Genomic DNA, 20,061 nt, shown 5'->3' on the forward strand with positions numbered 1-20,061 from the left:
GTGCCCAGCTGGGGCAAACTGGGTCCTTATCAAAGTGCCCTCTGTTATGTGGCTCAACGTGATGAGCTACAGTCTCCATGTTCTTTGAGCAGGGACAAGTTTTCAGATAGGGATTAAAAACAACCTCTTTTTTCCTTATCCTCTCCCTCAGCACATTGACACACAGCGTAAGGAACCAAAAATATCTTTTGAAGTCGTGCCTTCAAGTGAAGCTGTGCCCTAGTATAATGTGATGGGTGCCCTATTCTCCTTGTGCCAGGCTGCATGCAGCCTTGCTGTCTGGAAAACTATCTGGGGAATTTAAGGACTACCAGGAGAAAAATGGGAAATTTAAAAGCTCAGTCACATGCTCAGTTCTTGATTTTGGATTGTTTTTCCCCTTTGGCTCTGAAGGTGAAACATAAGCCACTTCTGAATTCCAGAGGTTTTACTGCCATCATGTGGAGAATTTCCTAAAAGTTGAATAAGCATCTTCCTTGACTGGATGTGATTTTTCCTGTCCTTGGCAAAACTAAAAAAAATCTAATTCAGTCTTACATCTACACAGTGCTGAAGCCACAAATGCCATAAACATCTGCTAAATATTCTACCATTCTCAGTATACTTTGCTTTTGCCCTACTGAAGCAGTGTATTTGTTCGCATAGCAGAGCTGGTCAAGAGTGTGACAGCCTGGTATGCTTGTCATTTCTGATATTCTATTACAGATTCTTTCTCTGGTCTGCAGGAACATACAAACACGTAATATCAATACTATTTCTTTCCATGCAGCAATGATACAAAGGAAAACAATACCACAGCAGTGTATCACATATCCAATTATATAAATCATCTTAGGATATGAAATACACATTTTTCAGTCATTACTGTTCCCACTATGTAATCCTTCATTTTCTTTGACCACTGTAACAATACCAATTGAGGAATTTATTAACTATTATTAAATATTATATTATAATATTATATTAAAATGTTAAACTGCTCCAGAAGGCTGGAAATCTAGAGGGTTATATGAATTTTAATAAAAGAAGAGTATTCTTACCTTCCAGGAAACGTCAAGATTTTAGAAGTTTTGACCAAAATTAATAACTATATTTCAGTTTTAAAAAAAAAAAGGAACATCACCAAATTTGACTTCTTTTTTATGTCTTTTTAGTTTTGTATAGTACCAATTAATATTGTATTTACTACTGTAAAAGTCAAAATAAAATACTTAGGCAATTTTTCAGTGAACTTTTTGGCAATATTCCTTAAAGGTTTTACTTTTGTTAAATCAATACAATCTGTAAGATAATTACTGTCACAACATTTCCAAGAAGCTCTGTTTATTTTCCCAAAGACATGAAAACAAGTGGCACCATTTTTGAGAGTGGTGAGGCCCTAGTAGTTCCTCCTAAAGGTAGCACAGCATAAATCAGCCTTGTATGTGGGTTAGGAATCCAATTGGTATCTTCTGTCCATTCTGCTATGTCACTTGAAATCATAACTGGTTTTTAGTTTCTCCCTAACCAGAGGCTTGCAAACATAGTAATCATGGACTACAGCAAGGTCTATAAGTGACTCCAGAACAAAAGCATGTTCTAGTTGATACCAACATCCTCCCGTACAAGAAGACCTCTTCAGAAGAGTTGCTATATTTAGTAAGTTTAGAAAGCTGGTCTGAAAACCTGTGAAGGCACTGCTGCCTTCTAGTCTCATAAAAATTCATTCAGATTTTGTTACACCAAATAGGCTGCTGGAAAAAATCAGCACTCAGCAGCTTGTTCTTGATCTGCTCGTGCAAGTTCTGGACACAAACCATTCAGTGTTTCACTGTGATAGTCTGCATGGCACAGATGTCTAAGTTAAAGGTAGAATGGATCCTGCTACTCTCCCCTAGCACAGGGGAACATAATTTGCCCTGTGAACCAAGAGCCAGTCCTATATTTGTCTTTTAAATGGTTCTAGTAATTCTGAACGTTTCACAATTGTGTTATTAAGCAAAGCCTCAAACATTAAGTAAACCCCCATGCAATAGATGAATTCAGACATCTAACATAATAAGCCTACAAGGAAAGCAATTAAGTTACAGTGGCACTTGAGCTTCTCTGAAAGCTTACGTCCAGTCTATATACTTGGCTCACCTATCTGTACTATAAGACATAGCACATGGCTATATTAATGTAACCACCTCGTATGATCTTTCAACTGATTAATCCGTGGAGAATGGTTGGTCTTTACTATGGTCTTACTATGGTTGGTCTTTAATCCTCTGCAGCAGAGGGCTATACTGAAGGTTCAAGGTTAAAATTCTCTTCCGTGTGAGATGTATTTGTTATCCTTGCACACAAAGTAATAAATTTTTGTCTTTTCATTTGCTTTAAAAAATGACTGGAAATAAATAATTGGCCAAAATCCTTATCAAAATAATATTCTGAAATATAGTCATGTCAAATATAGTTCTCATCAATTAGGAAAACACAGATTTGAGATCACCAGTGCAGCCTTAATTCTGGTACATTATGCATTTATTTTATCAAGCTATCTTTAATTACCTCCTGACATCTTAAGTTTTTTTCCATCAAACAAGGTGTCGTTCAGTCGACTGGGTAAATGGTGTCAGGAATAAATACTGTATAGAATTAGGCTATTGCTTGTAATATCCCTATCCCATATTTGTTGCCCTTGGTATACAAATAAAATTGTTTTAAAGTAAGACTTGGGACTACTTATTCTAATTTCATGTAAATTACATGAAGTTCATTTCATCCTAAGAAGGTCCACAGGCAGTCCTCGATTGGACCAAGTTTGGCTTTCCCTATATACTCAATTCAAAGAGACACACGACACCCAGTGGTTATTAGAAATAACGCAGGAATGCAGAAGCCATGTGAAGATACTTAGCATGACAGAATCATAGATTGCATTGGTTTGGAAGGTACATTTACAGGTCATCTAGTCAACCCCCCTTCAAGAGCAGGGACATCTTTAACTGGATCAGGCTGCTCAGAGCTCTATCCAAACTGACCTTGAATGTTTCCAGGTATGGGGCTGTGAGAAACACTCAATTAATTCTCACAGGGCCTTCACTGCCTCCCTGGACAGTGTTTCATCACACTTATTGTAAAAAAGTTCTTCCTTATATCCAGTCTAAATCTACCTTCCCTTGGTTTAAAACCATTACTCCTTGCCCCTTCACAAAAGGCCTTCCTAAGAAGTCTGTCCCCATCTTTCCTATAGGCCCCCTTTAAGTATACTAGAAGGCCGCTTTAAGGTCTCCCTGCAGCTTTCTTTTCTCTAGGCTGAACAACCCCTATTCTCTCAGTTTGTCCTCTCAGGAAAGGTGCTCGAGCCCTCTGGTCGTTTTCGTGGCCCTTCTCTGGGCCCACTCCAACAGCTCCACGTCTTTCCTATGCTGAGGGCTCCAGAGCTGGATACAGTACTCCAGATGGGGTCTCACCAGAGCTGAGTAGAGTGGCAAAATCACCTCTCATGACCTGCTGGCCACGCCTCTTTTGACACAGCCCAGGATACGGTTGGCTTTCTGGGCTGTAAGCGCACATTGTTGGGTCATGTCCAGCTTACTTATCATCATTCTCAGAATGAGAACAAAATTAAGATGCAACTAGAAAAATGAAGACATTGGACATTACAACCTATATTAAGGAGTCAGTAGAGATGGCCTTAACAGACTCAACACTTAATGACACAACGAAACTCCCAAAGCAACCATCAACACCTGAAATACAAAACTAAGTAATTTTGGATCTCCAGGAAAATATGACATCTATCCTGTTGGAGTAATAGCAGCCCTTTCATGCAACAGTGTAAATCCTGTAGATTTCTCCACCAGAAAAAACAATATAATGAGGATACTTCCCTGATGGCATTGTACTGATTAAGTAAAGCCACCCTTCTGCACCCTGTAGCTTTCCCCACTGGAGGCTATATCAAAAACACAGAGGAGATGACAACTATGCTGGGGAAGTGTGGGAGTACAAAACGGCACACTGCACTCCGAAGTACTCTGGACTGCTGAAATGGTCTGATCTACACAGACTAAAAGCAGTCACCGGGGCTGCTCTTTTGCAGTTTCCCCAAATCCTCAGTAGACCTAAGAGTCCAGGATTTGCAAAGCGGGTATTAAATACAACTTTGTTCTCCTCCTACATAATACAGTACAAAAGAGCATAAGCAGCATCAAAGGTGATTTATTCTTGATACAACATCTCTGCTTATCATTTGTTATTGGTAAGTTATCACCATTCTGCCTTCTCTTAATTTGGAGACATGTAGAGTAAAGACGAACTTGCAGGTGGATACAACAATCTAAGTGTACTTTTAAGAGGAAACATACCTAGATAAAGTTGAAATGCAGAATAAAAATCAGCCATTGCTAAAATACCTTCTAAAATCTTGTTAACTCAACTGCTGGGTTAAATTCTATGACCTGTGATAGACTTTATGTCAGAACAGGTGATCACACAATATCTCTTTCATGTTTTGATATTTATTAAATAAGATATTAATTATTAATGAAACCCACATGTGGAAAGTGTTTTCAAACAGATTTGGAGGCTTAATATTGTTTTAATGTCCAAGAATACAGCTAACAGGAATACAAAAGGAAACACATTTAGATTTAGTGCTCCTCTGCTGAAAGGTGAAGCAAATATTTAATCCACATGTATTCATTCTTTAGTTGGAACCAATAAAAACTTAAAGACATCATTGGAACAAACAATATTCTTCTATTAATGTACTAAAATTACAGGAATGAATAATAGAAACAAAGATATCTGTATCAAAATATCACAAAAGTTAGGTTTTGGTTCAATAAATAAAATAAAATACATAAAGCTATTTATTTGCATAACTTAATGCAATATAGTACCTACTGAATTGTATTTGTCTGTGATAGCAAAATAGATCAGCAAGTATATGAAGAAAAAAAATTGAATACACAGCATTTTCAGACAAACATTTAACCTCTCCAGTTCAGACAGTGTATTATGAAACCATGTTCTTCTTCTTCTGACCTGGCTACGCTTTACTTCCGAAGCTTACCAAATATTTCTTTCTACTGCTGTGTTAGGACAATAGATTCTTTGTTCCATAAGCATTTATGAAGTCCATGCATCCACACCTTGATTAATTGTTCAGTAACCACACAAGACCTATTATTTAACTGCTTCATTGGATAAATACTTGCTTTTGTCCCTCTCAAACCATGAACGACAATTTCTGCAAATGTTGAAACACCTAAACTGAATAAACATGCAGTCATACTTCACCCATATTCTTTTCACTCTTCTCCTGTTGTATGACCAGAATAAACAGGGAAGTGAACAAAAAGCTAATACTCCTTTGCCAAAATGCTCACCTTTAGGATAAACAAACCAACCACAGTACAACATATGAAAAAAAGGAAAACATCCTGTTGCCGCTGACAGTAATCACTAAAAGCACACAGTAAATGAGGTCTTGTATCAATGGAGAAGCAAATGAAATGAAAAGGGAGAGAAAGGACAATGACATAAATATTAAAACCAGAAAAAAGGCATATTTGCGAATCAGCAGAATTCAGGTTATAATGCCCAACATAAACCTAAGGTTTAATTAATCTGCATTCAGGAAGAATTCTATTTATAAGATTTAATCTATTAAAAACAGAGGTCTACCTTGACTGTTGAAGAAAACTTCTGTATTAACACTGCAGCATTACAGTTCTCCTACTTGCTCCCCATTGGATGAAGGCCTGGTATGACACAGTCCAAATCTGTTCTGAGAAACCTGAACTGAACAGCAGGTTGTCTGTCCCAAATACAGATTGCTCATTCTCTGTTGAGCTGTTTTCAGTAAGCAGCCACACGTACTCCATATCCTGAGAAATCTAGTCTCTGTGGAGATCAGTAAGGGTTGTTTCCGAGGGTAAGGCAACCAGGACCATACCTGAGCAAATATCATGACACAACAGCATTCTTAGCATGCTTTTCTTCAGAACTCAAGCCTCCTAAAGATCCAAATCCATAGTCAAGGTATCACACATGTTATGGTACTTTTTAGATGCATTTTGGAGCCAACTCTGGTATTTAAATACTAAAAAATACATCCTAGGAATACGTGTCACCGGTGTTCTCTCACAGCTCTTTGGATTAGTAGGACTGGAATTCATTCTGTGTCACATTTTCAAAATGACAGGGTCATTTGACATAATCCCAGACATTTTTGTTTTGCATTTGGCAGGTTATTTATGAGACTATGCTGAGAATAAGGTCCTTCTCTTTAACATTCAGGAATGTATTAGGTCATGTTGATCTTTTTAATCAGCATGTTTCAGGTTCTTTTACAAGACCATGATAACAATGAAAGTATTTCTTTCATCCATTTCTATTCATGGAATCTATTGTCTTTGCTCAGGCACTCCAGTGCCTGAGTTTTCAGTTTTCACTTTTTTTTTAACAGTGCCAGCCTTTTCAGTTTTCTCTAATGAAATGGCTTTTATGTCCAAAACCAAAATATTCTGACAGACTTCTGGGTGCTAGTAGTGTTTATGCAGTTCTCAGAACAAGAATAGCTATTCTAGTTGCATTTCATTGATGTAGAAAATTCATTCACTTCCTCCTCATTTCCCCTTGGTTTATATACAGTCCATGCAAAGCAAATTCACACATCTCTTTCACTATCCAGTATTTACTAATCACATGGAAGAATAAGGGTATCCTTACTCTTTTTTTGCTTGTGACAGCTCCTCCTTTTGCCACGTTTTCCCTCTTTGAGACAAGTTTGAAGCTTTTGAACCTCTCTGGTGCTGCTTTCCTCATTTTGTAAGTGGCTGTCAGTGTTTATGTTTTTGCCGTCACTTCTCATTCCTGGAGTGAGAGAGGCTCTAGAAAAGCCTTCACTCTTGTGTAAAGGTGAATTGTACTCTTTTACACAATATTTGGGAAGTCCAGCAGCAACCCAAACACCCTGTCCAATCCCTTCAAGCGTCCAGGAGAGGCAATAGACAGCTTCAAGCCCTCACACACCAAGCCACGCAATGAAAGGCTAACAAAGGACCTTTCTTATGTGTCCCTGACAGTCATGGTGCAATGGGTGTCCAACAGGGTTATCAAACCAACAAATTGGTGGTCCTTTCCTGCCCGCAGATCCCTTGCATGTCTGTGGCCACCTGTGCCTGCTCCCACCTCGCGCTGGTGCCCACTGCGTTCGAGGACTTGTGGTAAGACCTCTCATACTACGCCTGCCCCTGCTGTCCCCAGAGACTGCTGCGCTCCTGCCCCATCTGCCCTCCTTGCCCCGCTGCCCCTCAGAGGCCGCGACCCTGCCCCTGCGCCAGCACGCGCAGTAACAGCCGTAAAGCCCACAACCGCACGCGCGCATGCGCATACGCAACTCACACCCCTCACCCCTCCCCTCACCACCCCCCCCGCCAGCAAGCTCGGAGTTCTGCGGCCGGCTCAGCCAGCGACGCTGCGTGCACGTGGGCTGAGGGGAAATTGGCGGGAAAAACATTCCTCTTCCGGGCCGGGCTTGTCTAGGCGATGCGGGAGGTTGGCGCTCTATGGTGGGGCGCGGCGCTACGCATGCGCGGCGCGGCGGGGTTGGAGCTGTGGCGGCCCGCAACCAGGTGAGGGGGGGGCCCGGCGCGGCGTGGGGGGAAGGCGGAGGCCGTGAGGGACGGGGGGCGGCTGCGGCCGGGCCGAGGCGTGCTAGCTGGGGTCGGGACTCGCTTCGCCTCGCCGCGCAGCGGGGGCGGTGCTCGGGCCCCGGAGCCGGGCGGGCGGGCCTGGGCCGGGCGCGGGGGCCGATGCGGCGCGGAGCTGGGGGCGGCCGGTGCCTCCCGGCGGGGCGCGGCGGGACGGCCGCGGGGCGGGGCGGCTCGGGGCCGCCCGGGGCGCCTCTGGGGGCAGCGGCGGGGCGGCAGGGGTCCCGCGGCCGCGGAGCGAGAGAGGGGCGCCTCTGGGTCGCGTATTTTCGATTCTGGTTTTGTTGCTGCTGTTGCTGTTAGTCTTTCCGGATTTTTTTCCCTAAGGGGTTAGAAGGTGTGGCAGCTCTTCCCAAAGCTTCCCTTGATGCTAGGCTAACGGATGACGTGTTCTTATTTCGCTGATTTCCAGCCTTTCTCTTTCTGCTTGTGCTCTTCTTGGAGATCAACGGCAATATGTTATCATTTTCTTAGGAAATGCGTTTGTTTTGGAAAGGGCTAAGTAATGAAAGTATGGATTGGGACTTAAACCTCATTTTAAACCTCAACTTTCATACCAGAGATAGCATCTAGGTTGCTCTTAAGTAGTTCTTCATACGTGTTAGAAGGTCGGCAGGTGTGAATGAAGATGGAAAATAAAAATGGTGCAAAAAGCTACTGAGGAAACTTTCTTCTGCTGACAATTATTCTGTCCTTCTCATAGTTATGTAGACAGCCACCTTACCATCTCAGCACTGTTATCTAACATACAGAACTCATTACTGGTGGTGATGAGGCTTGAGATCTTGGAGCAGAATTCTAATAACCAGTTGTCAGGACCTTAAGAAGAAACTTGCCTTTTGGGGTGTATTACTCCAGAATGTCGGCTGCAACGTCATTGGAAGTAGTTTGCGCTGGATACTGCCATTAATGGACTGCTGGTCTGACTATGATATGGACTCCCGAGATCCTGTATTTGTAATTTAAATATACAGCTCTAACATGAGACACAACTTCAAAGATTTGATTTATGGGAAAATAATAGCTGCACATAATATTAGACATAATTTCTGCATTTCATCCGGACATTTTTCTGTTAGCCCAACTCAGCCACATTAAGAGAAGCAGAAACTTTGCTCTGCTTTACTAGAGTCTGGCTACTGTCACAGCCACACACTACATATGTGTCACTACATTGTGACACGTGTGTAGTATGGGAGGCCATAATGTAACAATACATATTTTTGATTTTCATAGCTTTTAGTTTCAGCCTTCCAGTGTTCTCATTCTGGGTGTGGGAAGAAGAGGGCATTTCTAAGACCATGTCTGCTCTAGGAGTGCATTGCAGGTATAGTATGTGTTTGTGCTCTTAGCAATATGGATTTGTTTAGCCCCAGCATATTCTCTGATCATTTAATTTATTTCCTTTTTTTCTGATGACTTTACTCTTGAGAGTGAAACAGACTGTATTAACAAAACCACAGCTTTGTGGGTCCATCTGTATTTGTGCTATGGGCTTCAGCCAGCACAATTTACTTGTTTTGGGATTCAGTCCCTGAAATAGTTAAGTTTCTGTGAGATAAATGTGGTCTGACTAACTTTCAGTTCTTGAAAAAAATTAGTGCTCATGAATACCCTTTGGCTTTTAGTTTATTTTGCCTTTTTTTTGGGGTGAAGAAACATGTCTAATACATTAGTTTTCTATCTATGTTTCATTCTTTCAGAACAGGAACATCTCAAATTCTCAAATTATTCAGAGTCTCCAAATAGCTCACTGGAAGTGTAAAAAGAGATACAGAACTATCCCACTTGAGTCAAAGGGACATTGATTTAATTACATATAACAGCGATACACTTGGTGTCTGCTATTCTACGTTGGTTACCCGTGTTACTAAACTTCATAGAAATGGACATTGCACCTCTGGCAGATCAAGAAATCGTGTTCTATTTCCTAAGTCTTGCGTGTACCTTTTCGGACAGAATTCATAACAGTTAGAAATTACTTATGCATTGTGCTCTTCAGATGCACATCATGTACTTTACTCAGTAATTTTAAGTATGGAATTATTGTACTTGAGGTAATTCACTAAGATTGGCTGATCTGTGCTCTGTATGCTGACTTGCTCAGCCACTGAAGGAAGGAGCTGAACAAGATAGGTGCGTTCTGCACCTTCAACTGCACCTACATTTTCAGTACTTCTAAAATACCTTTGATTCACTGATGACATTCACAGCAGTAGTAAAAACTAATTTTTTTAAAAAGTAAAATTTCTGTACTATATTTCTGCTTCAATCGATTTCTTCCTGTACTTTGGGTGTTTTGGCATCTTTTAACCTAGCCTCAAGGATTTAACAGCCATGCCTAGTATGATATTGTTCTCTTGTTGTCAGTGCAGAGGACTGTAAGATTGGATCATGGACACTTTTCTGAAATTTAAAAAATCAGCCTAAGGCAGATGGAATATTTTAGTCCAGAATACTCTACAATGGAATGTGTCAGTTGATGCAAAGAATTGTTGCCTATCTTTTCTATTCTGTAATGTGTTATTAAACATGCATAGTTTAGAGAATTTTGTCAGGGCATAAACTGTGGTTTTATTGGCAAGCCTTTGCTAACTGAAATGTCTGATAAGCATAGCAGATGCGAAGCTGGGAGTGTGATAGAGTTCTACAGATTGCAAAACAAATTCTACAAACCTTTGATAACCAGGTTTCCGTGAGGACAAACATGACCTTCTTTGTTGTCTTAAACTGATGCAACTTTCTTTAGATTCAGAGAAAGTCTTTTTTTGTTCTTAACTATTTTTGTAGTACCTCTATGGAAAAAGTGTTAAGAACTGCCTGCGGTTCTATGGAAGCATGGGGAAAAAATAGTCATCTGTTGAGACCCTCAAGGAACTATTGGGCAAAGTGACGGAAATGAAGAACTCGAACCATCGCTTCAGTATGGCAGCAGCTGAATCTGACAAGGACTCTGGATATTCAGGTTTAGAAAACCACTGCATTAACTTTTTGTGTGTTATACTTTTCAGGCTTTGCTTCTTATTGATGATATTTGACAAATCTGACTCTAGTTTTTTACAGTTTGTGTCTCATTACCTGGAAGGGCCTTTGTATGCAGAACAGGTTGCATCTGCAATCATTGTAACATGAAACTTTTTTGGAGTGGAGCTATATGGTGTTGTAAAGTTCATCCTGTCAGTTTGAATGACATGGGAATTTAAAATGTCCCTAATATAGAAATGAATGGAAGAATCTCAGACTTCAGAATCTGGAAGTGGGGATGGCTTTTGGAAATTACTTTCTGTTCTTCGCAGTGGTGAATGAACTGTTGGGTTATGCAGTCTAGTATCTCCTTAGGATTTTACCAGATCGTCAGTGGAGCCTGATAAAGCAGAGACTAATTGTTACAACATCACTAAAGTGTAGACACAGTGTGCCATTTTAATACTCAACAAAATGTGCAAAGATTGCCTTTAAAAGAACAAAAATGCTTTTGGGAGAGAGATGTGCCCTTTTGGGTTTGTAAATAGAAGATTTCAAGACACAAAATGCCTGCAGCGCAGGCTATGGCTGTGGCAATGCTGGAGCCTCTAGTTCTTTCCTGCACCAGGTCTTGGAGCAGTCTTCATGGTGGTGCACAGGACCTTGCAGACTAAATACAAAAGAACAAAATGAAACAGTATTTTTGGGAGACAGTATCTGCATGAGAACTGGCCTGAAATACAAGCATTTTATTAAAGGCTATTTGACAGCTATCACAGCAGGTCTAATTTTATTGGTGTTCCAGAACTAAACTTTGTTCTTTGGGGCTTGGTTGGAAGGAAGCAGAGTAGTAAAACTGAAGGAAGGGAGCAAGTATGCTGCATGTGAAACAACTAACAGCTGAATTTTTCCTCTGGCAGATGGAAGTTCAGAGTGTCCGAGTGCTATGGAGCAGACTGACTCAGAGGATGTGCTGAATGCATTGTGTTGGAACACAGAGGATGGGCCTTGGCAGTGCCCAGTGACCACAAACAGCTCCTTTCCTGCGCTTTCTCCTATGGTCGTAATGAAAAATGTATTAGTTAAGCAGGTAGGGAAGAAATAATCTATTGAAAAACATTACAAGGTTTTCATGGTTTTTTTTTTTAAATATTTTCCTTTCAGAAAGATTTTACAAAGTTCTTGCTGTCCATAAAGTAACTGGTAACTTGAAAAGTTCTATTTTGACAGTGTGTTATTTTGAGGGACAGCTAGAATCACTAAGATGGAAAAAATGTGAAATGGAAAAGCTCTGCTACATCTACTAAACCCCTTTGTCTCAAAGGGATCTCCCCAAAATAGATTTAAGAATATTATCTAGATAGCACCAAAGATCAAACAGGAAAAAGTGAGTATTTTTCCTTTTGAAAGCTGAATGTAATTTAATACAGTAAAGTACAATGATAGGTTTTGCTTCCTACTTCTTAGGACCTAGAAGTGCTTGGAAATGGGAATGGGAAACAGTAATCTAGACTGTTATGAATGAAAAAGTGAAATCCATGTCTAAAGTTTGCTGTGGCATTTTTACACTAACAGTTGTATATTTTAAGTGCATGTGATGACTCACATTGCAACAATTAAGTTCCTTGTTCTTGTCCTCCAATATTTTATGAGGTGTTGTTCCTCCATCATATCTGTGAGACTTATAACTTCTGCATTGTAACAGAACTTTAAAGGCTCCCTGTTCAAAAGTATTGCCATGTTATTAGATCTCTTGCTCTACAATCACTCATGTTTCCCGAGCAGAGCAGAAATTCTTCAGTGTTTTTTATTAGAATAAAGTGGGAAGGGAAAAAAGAATGTAGATCCTGATTTTTTTTTCTACTGAATCTGGTAGGACAACAAGCAAAACGTATTAAATTCAAATACCATGTGTCAATGCTAACGCAGGTAGCATTGGATTTTGTTAATGTTGGGCAAATTATGCATTTGTGGAGGATTTCTGATCTCTGAGCATTGTGCTTTATCTTGACAAGAAATGAGTTTATTTTATAGTCATGTTCCTGGATATGTATACAAAATACTGTTTAAACGAATACTGGAGATTTCATACAGCAGAGAGTAGGCAAGCTTCACCAAAGGCTGATATTCTTTCCCCCAGAGCTCAAAAATTAAGTACTACCACTGCAGCGGTAGACTAATGTTAAACTCTTATGTTGTATTGCAAACAATTAGGAGAAGTAGCTAATAAGTAGCTAATATAAATATATATACACATATAAAAATGTAAAACCCTGGTAGTGTAGCAAAAAGGGAATTTGGGGAGGAAGAGTTGGAGATAGATAAAATTACTGGACTCAGATGTTATGGCGCACTGCTCAACAAAGAGTCTCATTATGTATGGTTAAGGACAGTAATGTTAAGTTGAAAAATGTTTATTGTAGTAAACAAAATCAACAAGTCTAGGTCAGAATAATTATGAAATGTTTTTCTGTCTTTTTCCATTATGCCTAGTTACCTCAGATAGTCATGCTGGTTGTCTTTAAAACTGTCTTTTCAGCGCAGCACTTAGTTGGGCTCACTGGAGCAAAAAACAAAAGCTGCATCCAGTTACTGCTGTTTATTTGTTCCAGTTTCAATTTCAGTCAGCATCATCATTCTGTCTTAGAACCACTGTGATCCTGCGCAGTGATAGTTACCTGCTGTCCCAATTTCAGAGTGTAAACAGCTAACAATGTTACTAAAAAAAAAAATCAAACCAAAACCAAATCAGGGATTGATTCTCTGAAACGGTGTGGCTTGTAGCAAGGTTTCAGTAAGTCTTTTAAAAAGTCCTTAATAGGTAAGAAGGCTTTTTAGACATGCAAGAGTTAGCTTTCACTTAAGACAACACAAAAAAAAATCAGTCAACAAACAAATACCAACACTTTGCAGAATTAGTAAGATAAACAAGTCCTTCTCTACTGAAAACAAGCTTTTGTGTAGGAGAACACAAGCAGAACACAATGTTAGTGGAAGGGAGAAGAAAGTATGTAATAGAGACAGGAAAAAACAAGAACAAGATAAACAATTACTACAGCTGTTTTGACCTCAATGACTTTGGGCCTCTACTGTGCTAGATACTGTACAATTGTGCAGTAAATGACGACTTCTGACCCCCAAATCTTGCTTATGAGGGCCGCGTGTTCTGCAGAGCCATGGTATTTATATACTTACTCATTCCTAACATCTTCAGATGCTTATTCTTTTGACCTTTCTTCTGTGATAAGGTAGTAATATTTATTTTTTACAGGTAATTGTTCTGTACCCCCTGTTCCATAAGCATCTCATCCACTGAACCAAAGAAATTCTATGTGAGAGTGGATGATTAAATCTCATCTCCAAGTCTCAGTTTCCTAATGAGTGGGTCATACCTACTTTTGACAAGTTTTAGTCCTTTACTGGGGCAATGGACTTCAGCAAAGCGTGCTGGCATTTGCCAGTTTAAATCTTGTGAGACTCAGGGAAAGGAGATGGATTTCAGATGATTCAGTATAGTACCAAAAATAATAAAAAGTATTAGCGCTAGCTAAACATCATGCCTTCAGCAGGCCTGTTGGTAGCATTCCAAGTCATAAGGAATTGGAAAAGCAACTGACCGTATATCATATTAGTATAATTGTAGTGGTGATGACTGAAGTACATTAAGAAGTAAGATTTTGCTTCAGAAAGAGATAGTATCTCTTACTAGACAGTTTGATACGTTTAGAGAAAAGCAGGCATGCTTTTTGGCCAGGAGGTCATGAAGATCCACAGTAATGTATTGGAGGAGGAAGAAGTAATGTCTTGTAAAAATGGATGTATTCCCCTATATTACAGAATATGGCTTATGGGAGGGAGCAGAAACATGGGCATTTTTCTTGACATTTAATGCTTTTAAGGTTTATCAGTGCACACCATTTCACCAGGCATGTGAAGTTAAACTGCTCTGGGCTTACAACAGGCTTTTTTCCTTGGTTTGGTTGATAATCAGCATTTTTCTTTCTACCTCATGGTTTTAAATTTATTGAAACTCTATATTGTACTTAAGACTGCAAGACTTACTGAACAGCTGCTGTCTATTTTTAATAACCATTTCAAAAGCTTGCTATAACAATAGAATCTACAAGATTAGAGTTGCTGCCTTTTTACAATGAGGAGTCTGAATTGTTCCTAAAATGTCTGTGCAGTCTTTCTTTGACTCTTTTAAAATATTTCATAACAACAATGCTTAATTATTTCTCAACTTTTCCATATGCTTGTTGTTTGACCCTAGGTCTGGGTTGAACTTATGCATAAGCATTGTACAATATAAGTATGCATTGTAATCTTCATTTGGGAAAGCAAGTATGAATTCAGATTGAATTGTCTTTAAATATATCTGCTCTTCCACAGTAGAAGGATTATGTATTGCATCTTTGGTTCTAGTTCTGTGCTCTGTTTTCAGAAAAAGAGAAGGATGAACTTGATGGAAAACTGTTCAGAACATATTAATTGGACAGTGTATATAAAATATGGAGAAATGGCACAGTCCACCTGTTTGAGGTTTTTTTGTCTTCTTCTGCAATGTTGTTGTAAGACTTCTGGTTTTTCCTTGTTTGTGCTTCTCAGGGGACTTCATCACAGCTCCAGTCTTGGACTGTGCAGCCATCCTTTGAAGTGATTCCAGCTCAGCCACAGCTACTGTTTCTTCGTCCATCAATCCCACCTCCCATTAACTCTCACCCTGCTGGGAAGAAGAGAAATGACTCCACTAATTACCTGCCCATCCTGAATTCTTATCCCAAAATAGCACCACAGCCCTGCAAAAGAGATCACTCCTTTGATCCAGAGGAACGTCAGGAAACCAGTTGCCATAAACGACTCTGCACAGAAGCACCCAAAATTGAGACTTCTCCCGTATCAAGGAGCACAGGCTTGCCTAGTAGTCCTTTTGCCCACCTACCAGTTAGCTTTAAGACCCCTCAGGATTCCAGCCAGCAAAGTTCTTCAACTCCGGTGACAACTGGAAAGCCGTCAACTCTTCCTGGTTTTCATCGTGTTTCCAGTGACAGTCAGAAAGTTCTGGGTTTGACTCCTCTTTTGCCTTTTGGAACTCTGCAGGCAACAAAGTGCACCCCTCATGAGAATGAAAGTGCAGCACAGACTGCAATGCAGTCTGCGGTGTGGAGCCCCCCATTGATACCAGAAGAGATTTGCACTACCCCTGAGCTGCTCTTGCAACAACAAAGCAAATGCAGGCGCTTTCAGAACACGCTTGTCGTGCTACGCAGGTCTGGTTTGCTGGAGATAACTTTAAAAACCAAGGAGCTCATTCATCAGAACCAGGTGACTCAGGCCGAGCTGGAACGGCTGAAGCACCAAACACAGCTTTTCATAGAGGCAATAAAGAACAATGCTCCACAGTCATGGGCCGAGCTAGAAGCATCTCTAACAGGATCTGATAAAGCTGGTAGCAACCTTGAAGACTCCACTTATCCCAACATGTAGTGAAAAGGTGTATAACTGTTGGTCAAGTTATTTCTGTGCCTCCTCTTTCCTGTCTCAAGCTTTTGCTTGAGCATTTTCTGAGTCCCAGACTTGTGAAGTGGATTGCCATTATCAACTTGTTTTCAGAGCCAGTTGTGGGACTGGAATAGCATGGCAAGGTCTTGACAGAATGAGTACTTATTACTTCAGTGTGACCTTGAATTCCATGCTAACTCTTTGTACTTCCTTGGACTCAAGGAGCTTAAATGTGCTCTGCTGGCATGTTCCCGTTCTTGCAGTGAACAGACAGTGATTTGCAGTATTCTGCAAGCAAACATCTTCCTATTCCCATCTTCAGATAGTTATGAGAATGGAACAGCAGAACAGGCCCCAATACTGGGCTGTCATCAGCTGCAAGCAGATGAAGGAAGTTGTTGTGAGGAGAGGAAAGTTACGTATGTGGGATGGTGTCTGTAGGCTCTTGCTTTTTGGGGTTTTAATGGATTTGAATTGGAGGAGATCTGATGCTGAAACTATTAGGTATTCGTTGCAGTCTTTGGTCAAAGTGATGACTGTCTTAAGACCCAAGTGAAATGACATGTATTGATTTTGAGCTGTACAGTTGAGAAAGTCAGTGAAAATCACAAGGCTTACGCTGGAAGTGTTTATTCCAAAGCTACATTTACTAGTAACTAACAGGTGTGCAAGGCAAGTGGCTTTGGATTTCTTGGTAGCTAACAGATTAAACGTTGTTAAAGACTGCAGTGACTTTTTTTAAAACAGTGCAAGTCAGATATTAAATTACCGGGATTAATTTGGCAAGACTAGTTACATATTATTTGAAATGCATATCATTTGCTTACAAGGCTAATCTTTTTTTTTTCCTGTGACATCAGGTTGCTAAGTGTTAGAAAAAAGGGAGAAGGGTGAAAGGAAAAGGAGCATAGTGGCCTGTAGTGAAACGATTCCTCCTCCCATTCCTCTTCTCTCTTTTATTTAGAGAAATCAGATTAATGTACCTGGAGAAGGAGGGTGGAGGAGAGGAAGGTAAAAAAAAAAAAAAAAAAAAAAAAAGCAAGAGATGTCAGCTTGCATAATCTTCCCCAAAAATTTGATCTACCTGAGTTTGAACTTAAAAAACTAAAAAAAAACCCAACTCAAAACATACACCACTGTATGCATAAGCTGTTAGGCCTTACTAGTAGAAATACACAGTGGTCGTGCTGCAAAAGCTGTTCTATAGGCATTCATTCAGTTTATCTAGACACTTAACTCTTGTCACTCCCTCCAATCTGAAGGTTTTTTTTCAGAGGCAGTCTCTCTGTAGAGGAATCTGGATTGTTTATGGTATGTTCCTTTTTGCATAACAATGTTTTCCAAAGATTGTGCACTCTAGGTGACTGGGTATGTTGATGCTTTGATCACTTCTGTCATCTCTTTCAGATTCTTAAAAAAAGAAACTTGAAAATAGAGTGGATGCCTTGCTACTTTGTGGCTAGACCTTTTCATTTTCTGATGCCTCTGGGAATTGGTATTGCAGAAGACTGGCGAATGCTTTTGTAGTCTTCCTCAAATATGTGCATTAGAGAAATTGTAAGGGGCTTGCCTTCTGTCAGGGGTTTCTCCTGTTTTAGATTGATGAAAAGAAATGCCATACATGCCTCACAAATATGAGAAACATGAGGCATATTTGAACTAGCCAAAAGCTTAGAGGGAAATTTTGTGGCAGGATTTGCCCTAGTGGAGCTGTAGCAAACTACTAGCCATGCTTTTCATGGTATCCTCCCCACTTGCTGGAGACTAGTGCAGTATATAGGAATTCATTAAAAGGAAAATGTTCCTAGACTATGTTCTGTCATGTATTTTTTTAAATATACCTGCTATAATTGTGCATGCTAGGATGTCTTGTAATTTGCAGCACAGCAATATTGAAACTCAGCCAGGAAACCCAGTAGGTAGGAAGGCAGCATAGTACAGTGTGATAATGTAGGACGTGTCCGATCTAGTTCTTTTGGAATGAGTTGTAATATCTGCACTGAATGACACTTGGCAGAATAGCTGTGATGGTACCTTAGGCCATTTGTGAAAGAATCCCAAAAGATTAACTTGTTTCTTCTGAGCTTCTTGCAGGAGGGAGAGGAGACAGCAGAAGGCAGCTCCATTGTTCTGACACCTCTAATAGGCCTAAAGGTGAGGTGTGAGAAAATGCGTAGGATATCTTTTCTACTTTTCCCCAAATTCTTATTCTACACATCAAATAGAGAGGAGAATTTGAAGTTCGGAATATATATATTTTTAGGAAGTGATTGTCCTAGAAAACAAGATGATGGACTTGGGCTCCCTAGAGATGAAAGGAAGTCAGGAAAAAGAAAGAAGTCCAGTCCTAGCTGTTTAAGACAAGAAAAAGTGAATCTAGCAATGACTTCTTTTCCATTCTGTTTCCAGTGCTCTGACAGAGTAAAAGGAAGGAAAAACTGACCTTGTAGGGTAGTACCCTCTAACTTAAGGAGACTCTTGCTTATAAAAATCTCTTATAGCCCAAGCTATAAGCTCAAGGCAGCTGTCCCAGTCTAAAAAGCCCATCACATGGCCTGCTGAGGCTTCAGACACTGCTGGCAACTAGCAGGCAAAGTAGCTTGATGGGTCAGACAGACTGCTGGTTTTCTATTAAGTTTTAATAAATGTTGGTATTTTTGATTACTTTTACTATGTATTTTTGAAATTCTACTGCTGTAGTTGGAATGTAAACATTTTCTGTACTTTTGAAGTTCGTTGCCAGCTCTGATTACAGTAGCCTAAGTACTCTGTTATAGAACATAACCTTTTTGCTAAAACTTTACAGAAACAGACTGTGAAATACGAATGAAATAAAGTATCTACTTGAAAATTTGTATTATTTTAATGCTGTTAAACTGGACAATCCTTGGTTCCAAAGCATGCTTTACATACAGCACCACAACAGTATGTTGCCTATGTGGGAAAGTGTGGATCCAAAAGTGATACTATGATGTATCTCTGAAGTGAGTCATGTGAGCTTTAACAGTATGTATGAATTAAAGGTTCTTTGGGAGGAGCATGAGTAAAAGTGGGTTGTACAGAATGCTAAAAATACATCGTCGTGGGTGACCATTGCTATAGATCTGTCAAGAACAACCTGGAAGGATTTTTCCATCTCTGCATTGTTATCTCCATGTGATGACTGTACATTATGCTCACAGTCTGTGCAGGATGAACTACACTGTATCTTAATCCTCTTGGCTGGGTATGCAGAAGTTCTAAATTGTGAAGAGATCTCAGCTACTGAAAGAATTCTTGGATTGAAAAATTCTCTCTTGACAAGCATTCTGCAACTAAATCGGCATACCAGCTTTTCAGTAAAACACATTTTTCAAAATGCTGCCATCTTTACATGGTCTTTGTTCAGCGATTAGTTTTGCAGTGAGAGCAAGGCAGTCATTCACAGAACATCCAGCAGCCTTGTGGCATGAGATCCTGTACTAAGGTGCAAGAGATTCTGGTTGAAGTTCTCACTTGGCAGCAGACGAGGCAATAACTTGTGTCTCATTACTTTACATGCGAAAAGGAGTGCCATCGGTTGTAGTCATTCCCTGAGGCTGGAAACTTGGTATCTGCAAATTTTGTATTCATAAAGGGTGTGGGTACGATTCAAGCAGGAAATTTTCAGGTCTCTGGGTCTTCTGGCTAGCTTTTTCTTTACGTGATGAAGTCTATCTGTAGGGTGTCAGACTCTTATTCCACTGAGGCCAAAAAAGGTGAATTGCTCCTTTCAGGTGCACTGCATCTGTCTCATTTTGCTTTGTCCTGACACAAACAATCTGAAAGAGGAGGTACCCTTTGAAGGCTTGGGCTTTGGAACCTCCTGGCATGCAAAAGTTCTGTCATCTGCTAGACTGAACATAGTGTGCTGTTACTGCTTTTGTCC

General features: G+C 40.1%; 1 protein-coding gene across 2 annotated transcripts; it reads left to right on the forward strand.

Annotated features, from left to right (window-relative positions):
* Positions 1-7,454: 7,454 nt before the first annotated feature.
* Positions 7,455-19,398, forward strand: CIPC (CLOCK interacting pacemaker). Of its 2 annotated transcripts, XM_054068600.1 has the most exons (5): positions 7,471-7,610; positions 8,925-9,015; positions 10,479-10,653; positions 11,573-11,742; positions 15,261-19,398. In XM_054068600.1, the coding sequence occupies exons 3-5, from the start codon at positions 10,587-10,589 to the stop codon at positions 16,137-16,139; spliced, it is 1,116 nt and encodes a 371-aa protein (XP_053924575.1). In that variant the 5' UTR covers positions 7,471-7,610; positions 8,925-9,015; positions 10,479-10,586; the 3' UTR covers positions 16,140-19,398. The 2 variants fall into 2 exon arrangements, with proteins under 2 accessions (XP_053924574.1, XP_053924575.1); XM_054068599.1 differs by lacking the exon at positions 8,925-9,015 and having other exon boundaries at positions 7,455-7,610.
* Positions 19,399-20,061: the final 663 nt, after the last annotated feature.

The sequence above is a fragment of the Cuculus canorus genome, chromosome 5, assembly GCF_017976375.1.
Source record: "Cuculus canorus isolate bCucCan1 chromosome 5, bCucCan1.pri, whole genome shotgun sequence".
NCBI lineage: Eukaryota > Metazoa > Chordata > Aves > Cuculiformes > Cuculidae > Cuculus > Cuculus canorus.